The sequence below is a fragment of the Scyliorhinus torazame genome, chromosome 5 (assembly GCF_047496885.1).
Source record: "Scyliorhinus torazame isolate Kashiwa2021f chromosome 5, sScyTor2.1, whole genome shotgun sequence".
Lineage (NCBI taxonomy): Eukaryota > Metazoa > Chordata > Chondrichthyes > Carcharhiniformes > Scyliorhinidae > Scyliorhinus > Scyliorhinus torazame.
This window is the reverse complement of record NC_092711.1, coordinates 296030860-296046876: the sequence shown is the minus strand read 5'-3', so window position 1 is coordinate 296046876 and position 16017 is coordinate 296030860. Positions and strand designations below refer to the sequence as shown.

Below are 16017 nucleotides of genomic sequence, written 5' to 3'. Positions count from 1 at the left end.
TGGTCTGCTTTAAAAGCCAGCGATTTAGCCCAGTGTGCTAAACCAGCAGAGGTATTGAAAATGCTTGGCAAAATGAAGACCGTGTTCGTTCCATAGTTCCGACACAGTGCAGCGGGTCAAGGTGGCAGCTCAACTCCACTTTCCAAAAGGCAGCTCGGGATGGCAAGGAATGCTGGTCATGTCAATGATGCCCACATCACAAGAACAAATATCTTTAAAAAGTCTCCCATTTTGAATTCAAAAATTCACCAACCTATTGAAAAGGTGTTCCTTTTCATTGCATGCTGGAAGCCGTGGGATATTATGAATAGCAAAATACTGAAAGCCACCCACAATTAACTGAAGATGTTCTCGGTTTGGACATGCCCATTTTAACTCAGCCTTTGGTTTCCAGGGGAACCTGGCTTACCTGGACCGCGAATACCAATTCGAAGTATTAAAGGAGAGCCGGGATTCCCAGGATCGGCAGGTCAGCCTGGCTCTAAAGGAGCACCTGGTACACCCGGTCTGCCAGGACCTCCAGGTAAGACATCAGCAAATTGTCCAAAATGATCATTTGTATACTGGCATGTGCATGCCCCATGACTGAGGAGTCCACTCCAGAATCACTGTCAATCAGTTGTAGTATTTGAAATGTTTGCATTGCTTTTAGTCAATGTGTTTTCTCTCGTCCAGGTCCAGTAGGCCCATCTGGTGACCCAGGTCAAGATGGCCTGCCTGGGTTTAATGGAGCAAGTGGACAGAAGGGAGATAGGGGTTCTTCGGGTGGCTCAGGTAAGGACTGGAAACACATTCACTTCAATTTATTTGTTAAAGGGGAGATTGGTCCCTTCTTCCTGCACCTTTCAGGTGTAATTTTGCAGGTCTTTCAACCTAGAAGATGAACAGGCTATCCAATTTCAATCCTAGATCAGCGCCTCCTTCCTTAATGGTTATAATAGTTCCAGTCATTTGTCATTTTTCTTTCCCTCCACTTCCCACTAAAACAGATGTGTACCAGTTATCTACTTTTGTGTCTTCCCATAATGGCACAGCTCAGGCAATTTGTTATCGCATGGAGGATTATCGTTAGCACCTATTGTGCTACTATGCTGCACTTCTTATCCCTGTTTTCCCAGTGGTTATGACGAACACTCATTAGCTCCGTGCCAAAAAGTAATTTTTCATGATTAAGCAGGCTATAGAGACATGGGAAGCAGCCTGTCCTTACAAAGACCCCACACATGCATATGTTGGCGGGTGTTACTGGAATCCGGAGTGGGGACCCTGCTCCTGTTCAGATCGCCCTAGTCTGGGTCCATCTGCTGCGCCTTCGTTTTTGCCCAGATCAGTTCAACTAATTCAGTACAAACAAAAGAAACAAGGTACTGCATTTAGATAGAGTCTTTTACAACCTCATGGCCTCATAAACCGCCAAAGCTTCTCAGACGAGGATCAAACCGAGGATCCAAGTGCCACACGATTCGGTACACCTACCGACAAAGACAGAAAGCCGAGGCAACCTAATTAACCTAAAGCCACAGAATTCTCAAAAATACTTACCTTGTACGACAGGAGTACCAAACTGGGTCTGGGGGTCCACAGAGGCTCTCCAGGGGGTCCGTGAAACTGGTGACAGTCACGGGGCCGGTTTGAACATGCAAAATTTAAAATAAATTGGAGAAAACAAATTTGCGAATCAGAGAAAGACCTATTGGAGCAATGGATGATGATAGGCTAACAAGGGCTGCACCATTTAGTCATCTTGGGCGGGATTCTCCGTCCCGCCAGCCCTGTTTCACGGTGAGGCGCGCCTCCGCCATTGACGGGATTCTCTGTTCCGTCAGCTGGCCAATGGCGTTTCTCGTTGTGGCCACCCCCTCACCATTGGGAATTCCGGGGGTGTGAGTGCACTGTCGGAAAGTGGAGAATCCCGCCGTCGGAGAATCCCGCAGTTTATCTTTCACATTACTGATGTTGTGTTAGCAACTAATTCAGGTTAATGTAGTTGATTTGACTGTGATTTTTGAACAGGTGAGAGAGGTTTCCCAGGCCCACCTGGTCCAGATGGTACTCCTGGAGGACCAGGGATTCCTGGATCTTCTTCTGTAGCTCATGGATTCTTGATTACCCGACACAGTCAGTCAACAGATGTGCCATCTTGCCCTGCTGGAACTTCTATCATCTTTGATGGGTATTCTCTGCTTTACGTACAAGGGAATGAGAGAGCACATGGTCAAGATTTGGGTAAGAATTATCTCTGATTATTGGGGCGTAGGAATAATGCTATGAATGGATGTTAGAACATTCTGTTAGTTCTTCAATATAGTTTTCCCTCGTTTAACATTTCCAAAACATTCCTAACAAAGCGGCGTGTTAAACAAAAATCATGTTCCCATATGAAAACATATTATAAGGGTGAGTTATGTAGCTGACCTGTAATTATTCCATTAAAAGCCTATTGACTGCCTTGAACCTAACTGGCCCAAAAATCCTCTTATGAACCCTGACTAACTTTTAATACATTACTAACTCATTCTACTTACCTCCAGCACTCTGTTTCCCGCCTCCAGCTTGCCACTTCCTATTTGGCCAACCTTCCAACTCAGAACATGTAGGATCTCAGTAAAAACATTGCACTTTTATTGTGCATTTAACATAAGAGAATGCTCCAAAGAACTTCATAAGCGTGGAGCCAAATGTCATCATTGTGGATCAGACCCAAGCAACAATAAGAAGCTTTAGCTGAAGTGGCCAAGATATGGTCAATTAATGGAGAAACATTAGACGTTGGGGGTGATGTAGCCAAACGGCGGGGTTTGAAAAGTAAAAGACCATGGGTGGGATTCTCCGTTAGCCGACGGCAAAATCGGGAAAGGCGATTGGGCGGAGAATCGTTTCCGACGCCGAAATCGTAGCAGGTGCCAATTTGACGCCAAATCGCAATGCTCCAGCACCTTGACAGCGGTGTCAATGCATTCCGGAATGCATGTACAGTGGACACCATTTGCATATATTTGGAAGTCCCGACCCGGTATTCTCCGCGGTCTCGGCGATGCTCCGCCTCCAATGGGCCGAGGTCCTGATTGTGCGGTTCACTTGTGCTTTTAAAAATCGTGAAACCGGCATGGCGGCTGCTGAGGGAGAGAGAGGGGGTACGGAAGGTGTGCAACATTGCCATAGTTTGCTGAGTTGTGCCGCTGGCTGTGGGGCTTCTGCCAGGGCCGGGGGGAGCAGTGGGAAGTGGCTGTGGGGTCAGGGTGGATGGGCAGGGAACACCTTTGCCGCAGCCGACAAGGCAGCCATACAGCTGCGCACACCACTAACAGACCACTTTGAATTTAGTGCGACGGATCGTATAGGTCCCCCCCCGGGCATCCCGCTGGGAGCCCTCTGGCCCCAGACAACCCATCAGCAGTATGGGCGCGCTCCAGCGCAACCAGTGCCATCTTGTTGGCTGGGATGAGTGTGTGGGGAGTGTAATGTGTACATGAGGCTGCAGCTTGTCAGCCTCTCAAGTGTCAATCACGGACCCGGCGAATCCCGCACTGGTTTTCGTTGGAATCGATCGTCTTCCACGCGGCACTGGTGCTGGCCCTTCAACGGTAGCGGAATTGGTGCAGGTGCGGCGGCAATTTTTCAGTCGTAAAAGTCCACGGATTCTGCATTGGCGTCAGCATTTCGTCTCAGAAACGGAGAATGTCGCCCCACAATTTTGAAAGTTCCACTAACGTGTTGGAAGGAGAGCCAAACCTAACTGATAAGCTAGCTAGGGATTCCTGTTTGAGTCGAATTCTCACTTGTTCATTAGAACCATGGTAACCAGAGGACACAGATTTAAACAAACAGTGATCAGTTAAGATCACTGCCCATAAGGGTAGAGGAAGCGGATTCAAGAATAGCTTTTCAAAGGAATTAGACAAATACTTGAAAAATAAAGATTTGCTGGGTGATGGGGAATGAAGGGGGGACTGTGACTAATACAATAGTTCTTTCAAAGCGGTGGCAGTAACAATGGACTGAATGGCCAGCTTGTGTATTGAATGATTATTCTACATATATTGCTATGTGTTGTTTCAGGAACTGCTGGGAGCTGTCTGCGGCGTTTCAGTACAATGCCATTTATGTTCTGTAACATCAACAATGTCTGTAACTTTGCCTCAAGGAATGACTACTCCTATTGGCTGTCAACGCCTCAACCAATGCCAATGAGCATGGCCCCAGTAAATGGAGAGAACATCCGACCCTTCATCAGCAGGTAAGGTTTTATGTCTGTAATGTTCAAATTGGTCACAACTTCCGTATATAATCGTAAAAGGAAACTGCTCTTTGCCATTTGTTTAGCAATCCAATCATGTTGTGCATGGCATGCCTGACATGTCCTGGTATAGTTCGGCTACACAAACACCCACCATAATGCTGCACAATTAGTGTGAGACTAGTTTTTAAAAATGTATTTCATCCCTTCTGTTCCAGCTGAATCCTGGGCCAGGATTTATGCTCTGGGTGTGCAGAGTCCAGACGTTTCCCGGCTCCGCAAACCCGATCTTGGCTGAAAGAGGCCTGGAAGTTGGGATTTTCATCCTGGGAGAGCGAACTTGATTAGAATTTGGGCCTGAGACAGGCTGGCATTGGACTATTGGGGGAAGCAACAATAAAACATCCGTCGATGCCCCCCCCCACCCCTCCCCACACACACACACACACGCACTCACTCCATATGACCCATCCATTCCACCTCATGCCCACCAACCAGCCCTCATTCTCGCCATGCAATCTATGCCCCTCTACCACCTCCCCCCTCAACACTCACAAGCCCCTCATACCTCCTCCTACCAGGTCTAATCTGCATACTCCAGGTTTCAGACACCTACCCCACCAAAATCTGACAAGTGGATGCTACTGCGTCCAGGAATCACAGGTGTGAAATTCAGAACCCATCCCCACCCCCACTCCTCACTCCCCCTCCCACGAAAATGGCAAAGGCCAGGTTAGGGCCTGTGCCAACATTTACTCACAAAGGGAGAGCCCCTGTCTGTGAAGAAAGTCAGGGCCTAGTGTTATTTTTGATATCTGAGCTGAGGATCTGGACGAATGTGCATGAATGCTATTCTAAAATGAGCAGCCCTGGTTGACTCGTGCAACGGTCAGGAAATTGGTAGAGTGCCTGGTACTTCAGTAAACTGTAAAACCTACAGCGCTGCCTTTATTTATGTATTTTATTTCCTGCTCCGATCATCCTTTCCTCTGATGGAGGTGTTGATTCATGCTGCAGTATAGTTCCATGAGTTCAGCTACCTTTTTTTGAAAAATATTTTTATTCTCCATTTTCACATTTTCTTAAGAATTTACCCCCCACCAACAAACAGTAAACAGTAACGATTACAATGTCAATCCCCCTACCAACAACAACGATCCCATTCTCCCACCATCCCCCAAATAACGGCCCACCTGACAATATAAGCATCAAATAAAACTAAACCTCCTCAGGAGGAAAAAAGAAAAAGGAATCAGAAATCGCCCCTGGTCACCGTTGACACATATAGTCCCCCCGCCCCCCCCCTAATATTCAATGCCATCCAATCCCAGAAAGGGTATCGTGAATGGCACCCATGAATTGTAAACAACCCCCCCCCATCCCCCTTCCAGACTCCTCCCCTCCCAGACTCCTCCCCTCCACTTCCACTTGTAAACTCCTCCCCAACCTCGGTTCCTTCCCCCAACTTTTCACCCCGGCTAGACTCACCAAAACCTGTTCTACCAGGCTCCGATGGCCGCAGCCCCTCCCCCACCTCACTCCTGTTCACTGGCCGGCCAGTGTGGAGGCCCCCACACGGGTCTCCTTCCCCCTTGCCCGGTCCCAGGAAAACCAAGAAATCCCCTTTAGCCTACAACCCCCGCATACACACCGAAGCCCCAAAGAACCATCATTGCAAATGAAAGTCCCAACTCTTCCCTTGTCCAAATATATACAGCGTCAACTCATTTAGTACAGACAACAACACGCAGTGAAAAAATAAAGTTACATGAGGCTACATCGGTACACGACCCGCTCTCAGTCCCATTTCTCAATTCTGCCACAGTCCTTCTGCCTTCGCATCTCCTCCGCCGCTTCCACCGTCCCAAAATAAAAGTCCTTGGATTCGTAGGTCACTCTCAACTTAGCTGGATATACTAAGCCGCACTGCACCTTGCTGATGTACAGTGCCTTCTTCACCCGGCTGAAGGCAGCCCGCCTCCTTGCCAGCTCCACCGTAAAGTCCTGGTATATGCATATACCAGCTCCAGCCCACTGCACTACCCGCTTCTGCTTTGCCCAGCACAGGACCTTCCCCTTCACGCTGTACCTACAGAAACACACAGTTACTACTCTTGGCGGCTCACTCGTCTTTGTTATAGGCCTCCACGACCGATGAGTCTGATCCAGTTCGTATCGAAAGGGATCGTCCCCCTCCCCCAATAGCTCCGCCATCATCGTGGCAAAATACTCCATCGGCCTCGGGCCTTCCACCCCTTTGGGCAGACCCACAATCCTCAGATTCTACTGCCTGGATCTGTTTTCCAGGTCTTCCATTTTGACTTGCAGACCCTTGTTGGTCTCTGTCACCCTCCGCAACTCCTTCCCCATCAAGGTGAGTTGCTCACTGTGCTGCGATAATACCTGGGGCTGGTTTAGCACAGGGCTAAAGAGCTGGCTTTAAAAGCAGGCCAGCAGCACGGTTCAATTCCCGTACTGGCCTTCCGAACAGGCGCCGGAATTTGGCGACTAGGGGCTTTTCACAGTAACTTCATTTGAAGCCTACTTGTGACAATAAGCAATTTTCTTTTTTTTTTCATTTCATACCTCTTCCACTTCCTTCAGTGCCTCACCTTGCTCCCGCACCTCCGCCGCTGCGCTTGATGCCGCTGCCCTCACCGGGGCAATCGCCTCCTCCACCAGCACTTTCAATACCTCCCCCTTCTCCTTCTTCATTGCTTCCATGTGCTTTGTGAACTGTTTTTCAAGTTCCACAACCATCACTTTGTTCATTTCTTCTGCTATGAGCGATGCGGCCTCTCCTGGTGCTCCAGCCTCCGCTTTCCTTACAGTTCCTGCGCTGACATTTCCATTCACCGGCGGACTTTCATTACCCCCTTTTTCACGGCCGTTTTTTCCCCATGCTTGGACATTTCTCCTCCCTGTGCCTTCTTACAGCTTTTTCAGCCTCCGTTGCCCCTGGGACCGGGCGTTAAAACCCCGCAATTTCTATTCCCGAGCGGGAGCCCTCCAGTGTGCGGCTGCCTCCCGCCCGCCGTCACCAGAAGTCCTGAGTTCAGCTACCTTGCCCATTTTTCCACATAGGAGGTTAAGACAATGGGTGCCAATGAGCTTGTTATCTATAGTCTGACCTCAACCAATTGACACATACACTTGCATTTCAGCTGGTGCTCGCTGGTTAACGATCATAACTGAGAACTGTGGCAGTAGTCCCCTCCATCAGCCTGGTGGCATTGTGGCCAATTTAGTCCCATTTATGTCACCCAACCTGGGAGTAACTAATGCAGCACAAACTGTTGACTGAATCTCCCTGCTCAGCATAGCTCAGTCATAAATTACCTTGGCCAGCTTCAATGTTGTGGTGCACTTTATGGTCTACTGCTTCCAAAATCCAGTAAAGAATTTGTTCATTTACATGTTGAAAACATGTTGGAATATGGGGATCTTTAGGGCTGGAAACAAAACCTTTGCAGTTTATCCAGCAAATCCCAAATTTCAAAAAAAACATTTGAGCAAGACCCTTATTATAGACCATCTGACATTGGATAGCTTGACACTAGCAAGCTGCAGTGTAACACCCAATTGGGACACACACCTCTCCTGTGACATGTTACAGTGGCACCGCACACTAAGGGAATGGAATGGGCCTCCAGCCGGAGGGACCCAGCTGGCTGCTTGCTATTTTAACGCTACCATACATCTCATCAAGTAGTAATTCAGTTCTTTACCTGCTTCATCGTTGCTTCACACCTATTTGTACATCTTTTCCCACAGCACCATCACCTGAAATTGAGCTATCAGCTTCCAGGTGTATACTGACAATGCCCAGACAGGCCATCCAGCTACCACCAACCTGTCCAACTTTAAAATTCCAAGAAGATGAGATTTCATCCCATTGCGAGACATTTTCCTCAGCTCCCAGAGGCACACCCTTGTGACTCTTAAATGTTATTCCAGTTATCGCCCGAACTGCAGCCTCAGGCTAATCAGGAGGTCCAGGACTTGGGTTTCATGATAGAATGAGCTGAACCTCCTTCCCCACAGCTAATCCATTGCCAGCACAGCTTTCTACCACCTTCAAAATGGTTGCTCATTTGAACCCTTCTGAAGGCCTAATAGTTTATCGCTTCCAATAACTAGCCTGCCAGAAGCCAGAATCATCACCTCAAATTTAAAAGTACTCACTGGAGTTAATTATCCTTCTTTAATTATCCTTCAAAGTTTTTTCCCCTGCCTTACTTGGAAACGCAGTTGTAGACTTCTGTTCACGGAGAAGTAAAGCTTTTCAGGGCCAGTCCCCCCTCACAGAAACGTACCATTCTTAGCAAACTAACGTTTCATCAGAAGGCTTGGCCAATTTGGGCTTACCTAAAGAAGGAAACGCAAGAAGGAGGAGAAAAACAGGTTGGACAAATTTTAATCTTAATTTTTCTTTTTGTAGGTGCAGTGTGTGTGAAGCTCCAGCATTAGTTATAGCTGTTCATAGTCAGACTATTCGGATCCCATCGTGTCCAGAGGGATGGGTCTCGCTGTGGATTGGTTACTCCTTCATGATGGTATGCTTTGACTTGACCTTTTTGGTTTCTTTTCTTGTCTGCCCATCGTATTCATCCCCTTTTTTCAGGACTCTCAGCACACCTTTCATCAAGGCCAGACTGGCCTTCAAGCTGGTCATAGTCATTGAGATAACGGGAAGCATTAAAAACAGCAAGGAGGACCACTCTTGTTCAGGTTTAAACTGTACCTGACGTAGACTTAACCTATACCACTATGTACCAATAAAAGGATGTCATTATTTGAGCTTTTTCCCCAACTTCTTACTCATGGTCAGGGTTAAGTTTGTTTCTATTGGGGGCAGCACGATGGTGCAGTGGGTTAGCCCTGATGCCTCATGGCGCCGAGGTCCCAGGTTCAATCCCGGCTCTGGGTCACTGTCCGTGTGGAGTTTGCACATTCCCACCCGTGTTTGCGTGGCTTTCGCCCCCATAACCCAAAGATGTGCAAGGTAGGTGGATTGGACTCGCTAAATTGCCCCGTAATTGGACAAAATATGAATTGGGTACTCTAAATTTTTTTTTTAAAGTTTGTTTCTATTGGCAATGTTTAGAGTCCATATAGTGGCCAAAAACATCAGGCGCTATGCATAAGTGGGGGCAATCTAGAACTGGGGCAGTTTAAGAATAAGAGATTTCCCATTTAAGACTGAGATGAGGAGAAATCTAGGGCTGGATTCTCCGATTTTCAGGCTATGTCCGGAGGATCCTTGGCATTTTATGTCAAAACAATCGGCAGCGTCCCAGCACCGATCCTCCGACCGGTGAGGTGTTAGCATCGGGGAGGGCCTTTAGATGACGTCCTGAGGCCATCCCAATGGCGTGCGCGCGTCCACAATGAACCCGTTTTGGAGAGGGCGGAGCGTGCAAAAACAGGCACAGCCCCCGATTCCATTGCAAAAAGGGATTATCCGCCCGATCGCCGATTACAAAATTGGCGTCGGAGAACGGAGAATCCCACCCCTCTTCTCTCAGAGGCTGGTTAATCTTTGGAATTCTCTTCCCCAGAGAGAGTGGAGGCTGGGTCATTGAAATTATTCAAGGCAGGGTTTGTCAGACTTTTGATAGACTAGATAGTCAAGGGTTATGGGGGACAGACAGGAAAGTGGAGTTGAGGGCACAGTCAGATCAGCTATGATCTTATTGAATGGTGAAGCAGGCTCAAGGGGTTGAATGATCTATGCTGCTCCTACTATTTGTGGCCTTCTGCTTCAATATCATGCACTAATCCCTGTCCTGATATCTGGATAGAACCGCAGCAGCATTTTCTGTAGGGTTGCTCTGTAGAACCTGGTTAAGTAAAAATCAATTCAATAGAAAATCAACATTGCACTAATATAAAATTAAATTTTGTTTTCCCTCGTGGGGGGAGTCTAGAACTCGGGGCACAGTTTCGAAACAAGGGAGTCAAGGGTTATCGACGACTGGCAGGAAAGTGGAGTTAAATCAATCAGATTAGCCATGGGAGGGGTTGGGGGAGGGGGGGGGGATATCCACAGCATTGTGCTTTATTTACTGATGTAATGTTGCCCCGGTGACGGCCTGGAAACCGTCTGGTGGAAAGATTGTGATGCGACCATCAATTCACACGAAACCAGGAGTAGAAATAAACTGTGGCTTTAATCGACTAGAACAGTGCCTGCCTGCAACTGATCTGTTAGTGGGAGCCGCCTACAGGGCGACTGCTCTTTATACCTCCCCTCAAGGGGTGGAGCCAGGGGCAGAGCCCACACAGGCCCCAACATACTACATCATAGGTAATACCTTACAATGGTCCATAGGTGGAGCCCACATGGGCAACAGCGTGATACAGATATGCACATGATGAATTGTTACAGCAATACATTCACCACAGATTGTCATGGCTGCAGCAAACATTACTGCAACAGACTACTTGCCCTGGAGGCTGGCTGCAGTTAGCTTGCAGCTGACAACACAAGTTTGTCAAGTGCCTGCCTGGAAATCTGAAATAAAAACAAATAGTGCCGGATAAACTCCGTAGTTCTGGCAGCATCTCTGGAAACTCTGAAAAGAGACGTACGGACTCAAATATGAACCCTGTTTATCTCTCCACAGATGCCGCCAGACCTGATGAATTTATCCAGCATTTTCTGTTTTTATTTATTATCTATTATATCAGGCAAAATGTTGTCTTTAGAAGCACATTTCCTGCGTGCAAGAGTAAATAATTTTATCGTTTTTCGAATGAACATCCGCAAACAGCAGAATTATATTTATTCAGATTGTAGAATTCCCCAAAAGTCAGAGCATCATTGATTCAACATTCTTTACCTGCAAGCCTCCCTGAGTTGTTCTGTAGTGAGTGTACACAGGGTCAAAGGAGGTCATTACCCACCACGATGCTGTGATTACAGTGTATCTTTGACCACCATTCCCCCCATTGTTTGGCCCTGGAAACAAGTACAGGATTGAATCATTGGGCTCCACTATTGGGGTGGGACTTTCCAGTCCCCACCCGCCATGTGTGTTTTCCAGTGCCGGGGGCACCTCACCACTGGCTGCTGGTGGGATGTTTCCGTCCTGCCGATGTCTACAGCCGTCATGGGGGTGCCGGAAGATACTGCCAGTGGGAAGGATTGGAAAATCCCACCCTTGGTCTGGTTTATGGCCTTTGTCTTCCAGCCACTCTGAAGTCCATACTTAACAACACAATAGAAGCTGCAACACCGGTCATGTCAGCGCTGACCCTCCACCCGAGCTTGGATTCAGCACATTACGGAAGTCTGTAAAACAACAATTCCAATGCCTCTGAACCTGGGTCTTCCTCTGGTATTGCTGAGCCGAGTGTTGTATGTGTTCCTGTTGTACTGTGTGTGAGCTGTGGGGTACACTTGGAGCTATCATGGGAGGAGGGCTTTGAGCTTCCGAAGGGGGGAGACGGGCAGCACGGTAGCACAAATGGCTAGCACTGTGGCTTCACAGCGCCAGGGTCCCAGGTTCGATTCCCCGCTGGGTCACTGTCTGTGCGGAGTCTGCCTGCATGTTCCCCCCGTGTGTGCGTGGGTTTCCTCCGGGTTCACCAGTTTCCTCCCACAGTCCAAAGACGTGCAGGTTAGGTGGATTGGCCATGCTAAATTGCCCTTAGTGACCAAAAAAAAAAGGTGAGGAGGGGTTATGGATTACGGGGATAGGGTGGAAGTGAGGGCTTAAGTGGGTCGGTGCAGACTCGATGGGCCGAATGGCCTCCTTCTGCACTGTATGGTCTATTTAAATTAAATTGAAAGGCTAGCTGTCAAATCTGCCACATTAAGTGCATCATGCAATGTCCCCTAACCCCTTTATCGGAACAGTTTTGCAAAATAGTTCCTGCAAATATGCATTGGGTAGAGTCTGGCCAGCTTCACCGTGACTCATGGTTCACGGATATCGGAGGGGTCATGCACTGTAGTCTGGGTTCGGGAACTTTTGAAAGTGTGGTAAATTGACGCCACAAAGAAGGTAGTCGAGTGCATTGTTTTAAAAAAAGGAACTTCTTTATCTAAATAAATAACAAAGTTTGATCATGACAGTAACTAAATAAAACAGTAGTAACAATTATAACTATGAAAGCAGCAGGTCTTGCTTACAGGCGACCCTCTCGCAGACTCAAAAACCTGAGGCTGGTTTAGCACAGGGCTAAAGAGCTGGCTTTTAAGGCAGGCCACCAGCACGGTTCAATTCTCGTGCCAGCCTCCCCAAACAGGCGCCGGAATGTGGCGACTAGGGGCTTTTCACAGTAACTTCATTTGAAGCCTACTTGTGACAATAAGCGATTTTCATTTCATTTCACCTGCCAAAGCCCGCACATGCGCAAAAACTCAACAGATGTCAGTAAAACAATTACATAGGAGAAAGTCTTCTAATAACACTCTGTACTCAAAATGACACTCTGTAACAAAAGGTAAATTTAAAAGGCCTTTCTATTCCAACTCAATGTCAACTCATGACTTCCCACCAATCCATGAGGCCATTTATAGCCCCCATACCAACTCAATGCCAACTGGGTGACTGGGAATTGAAGGGCCATGAGTTGGCATGGTGGGCATGAGGGGCCATTGGGATGGGTAAGTGAGGGGCCGGAATTACATTGAGTTGGCATGGGAAGTAGATGAGGGGGATGATGAGGTGTGAGGGCTAGAGAGCCTAACATGTAACCAAACATCTGGAATAACGTCGCAGAGAACTGAGGCAGGCCTTTTAACTCGCACATCTTGGGACTGGACTGCCCCTATGGCCACCTCTGATCTGCTTGCAAGGATGATGGATCTGACCACAGACCGGTGCGGCAAACAGGGAAATTTCTCAACTCGGGATATCCCCCCCCCCGCAGATAGTGAAAAACCGGGCCTAAGGTTCAGTTTGTGAAAAACATTCAACAACGGCAGATGTGAGCAGGGGTTCTCTATCTCAGCACACCTCGTGAGGAGGCTGAATTTTTTTTCTCTACTGTAGTCCGGTCCTGCTTTATATGTTGTCGTAATTGCATTGGGATGGCAACCTCCTCCCAAACATCTCCAAATATCTATGGGACATACTACCTATGTAATGGTAATTGTGTAGGCGTCTGTACTGATGATACGATGCTTAATTTGAATAACAAAGAACAAAGAACAAAGAAATGTACAGCACAGGAACAGGCCCTTCGGCCCTCCAAGCCCGTGCCGACCATACTGCCCGACTAAACTACAATCTTCTACACTTCCTGGGTCCGTATCCTTCTATTCCCATCCTATTCATATATTTGTCAAGATGCCCCTTAAATGTCCCTATCGTCCCTGCCTCCACTACCTCCTCCGGTAGTGAGTTCCAGGCACCCACTACCCTCTGCGTAAAAAACTTGCCTCGTACATCTACTCTAAACTTTGCCCCTCTCACCTTAAACCTATGCCCCCTAGTAATTGACCCCTCTACCCTGGGGAAAAGCCTCTGACTATCCACTCTGTCTATGCCCCTCATAATTTTGTATACCTCTATCAGGTCGCCCCTCAACCTCCTTCGTTCCAGTGAGAACAAACCGAGTTTATTCAATCGCTCCTCATAGCTTATGCCCTCCATACCAGGCAACATTCTGGTAAATCTCTTCTGCACCCTCTCTAAAGCCTCCACATCCTTCTGGTAGTGTGGCGACCAGAATTGAACACTATACTCCAAGTGTGGCCTAACTAAGGTTCTATACAGCTGCAACATGACTTGCCAATTCTTATACTCAATGCCCCGGCCAATGAAGGCAAGCATGCCGTATGCCTTCTTGACTACCTTCTCCACCTGTGTAGCCCCTTTCAGTGATCTGTGGACCTGTACTCCTAGATCTCTTTGACTTTCAATACTCTTGAGGGTTCTACCATTCACTGTATATTCCCTACCTGCATTAGCCCTTCCAAAATGCATTACCTCACATTTGTCCAGGTTAAACTCCATCTGCCATCTCTCCGCCCAAGTCTCCAGACAATCTAAATCCTGCTGTATCCTCAGACAGTCCTCATCGCTATCCGCAATTCCACCAACCTTTGTGTCGTCTGCAAACTTACTAATCAGACCAGTTACATTTTCCTCCAAATCATTTATATATACTACAAAGAGCAAAGGTCCCAGCACTGATCCCTGTGGAACACCACTGGTCACAGCCCTCCAATTAGAAAAGCATCCCTCCATTGCTACCCTCTGCCTTCTATGGCCTAGCCAGTTCTGTATCCACCTTGCCAGTTCACCCCTGATCCCGTGTGACTTCACCTTTTGTACTAGTCTACCATGAGGGACCTTGTCAAAGGCCTTACTGAAGTCCATATAGACAACATCTACTGCCCTACCTGCATCAATCATCTTAGTGACCTCCTCGAAAAACTCTATCAAGTTAGTGAGACATGACCTCCCCTTCACAAAACCGTGCTGCCTCTCACTAATACGTCCATTTGCTTCCAAATGGGAGTAGATCCTGTCTCGAAGAATTCTCTCCAGTAATTTCCCTACCACTGAAGTAAGGCTCACCGGCCTGTAGTTCCCGGGATTATCCCTGCCACCCTTCTTAAACAGAGGAACAACATTGGCTATTCTCCAGTCCTCCGGGACATCCCCTGAAGACAGCGAGGATCCAAAGATTTCTGTCAAGGCCTCAGCAATTTCCTCTCCAGCCTCCTTCAGTATTCTGGGGTAGATCCCATCCGGCCCTGGGGACTTATCTACCTTAATATTTTTTAAGACACCCAACACCTCGTCTTTTTGGATCACAATGTGACCCAGGCTATCTACACCCCCTTCTCCAGACTCAACATCTACCAATTCCTTCTCTTTGGTGAATACTGATGCAAAGTATTCATTTAGTACCTCGCCCATTTCCTCTGGCTCCACACATAGATTCCCTTGCCTATCCTTCAGTGGGCCAACCCTTTCCCTGGCTACCCTCTTGCTTTTTATGTAAGTGTAAAAAGCCTTGGGATTTTCCTTAACCCTATTTGCCAATGACTTTTCATGACCCCTTCTAGCCCTCCTGACTCCCTGCTTAAGTTCCTTCCTACTTTCCTTATATGCCACACAGGCTTCGTCTGTTCCCAGCCTTTTAGCCCTGACAAATGCCTCCTTTTTCTTTTTGACGAGGCCTACAATATCATTCGTCATCCAAGGTTCCCGAAAATTGCCGTATTTGTCTTTCTTCCTCACAGGAACATGCCTGTCCTGTATTCCTATCAACTGACACTTGAAAGCCTCCCACATGTCAGATGTTGATTTGCCCTCAAACATCCGCCCCCAATCTATGCTCTTCAGTTCCCGCCTAATATTGTTATAATTAGCCTTCCCCCAATTTAGCACATTCATCCTCGGACCACTCTTATCCTTGTCCACCAGTACTTTAAAACTTACTGAATTGTGGTCACTGTTACCGAAATGCTCCCCTACCGAAACATCTACCACCTGGCCGGGCTCATTCCCCAATACCAGGTCCAGTACCGCCTCTTCCCTAGTTGGACTGTTTACATATTGTTTTAAGAAGCCCTCCTGGATGCTCCTTACAAACTCTGCCCCGTCTAAGCCCCTGGCACTAAGTGAGTCCCAGTCAATATTGGGGAAGTTGAAGTCTCCCATCACCACAACCCTGTTGTTTTTACTCTTTTCCAAAATCTGTCTACCTATCTGCTCCTCTATCTCCCGCTGGCTGTTGGGAGGCCTGTAGTATACCCCCAACATTGTGACTGCACCCTTCTTATTCCTGATCTCTACCCATATAGCCTCACT

General features: G+C 47.7%; 1 protein-coding gene across 1 annotated transcript in view; it reads left to right on the top strand.

Moving 5' to 3' along the window:
• The window catches only part of col4a5 (collagen, type IV, alpha 5 (Alport syndrome)), a 314324-nt gene that overhangs the window by 287107 nt on the left and 11200 nt on the right, over window positions 1–16017 (top strand). The window contains exons 46-50 of the mRNA XM_072505790.1: window positions 395–523; window positions 676–774; window positions 2014–2226; window positions 4060–4237; window positions 8679–8793. Coding sequence (XP_072361891.1) covers window positions 395–523; window positions 676–774; window positions 2014–2226; window positions 4060–4237; window positions 8679–8793 — 734 coding nt within the window. The remainder of the gene's footprint in view (window positions 1–394; window positions 524–675; window positions 775–2013; window positions 2227–4059; window positions 4238–8678; window positions 8794–16017) is intronic.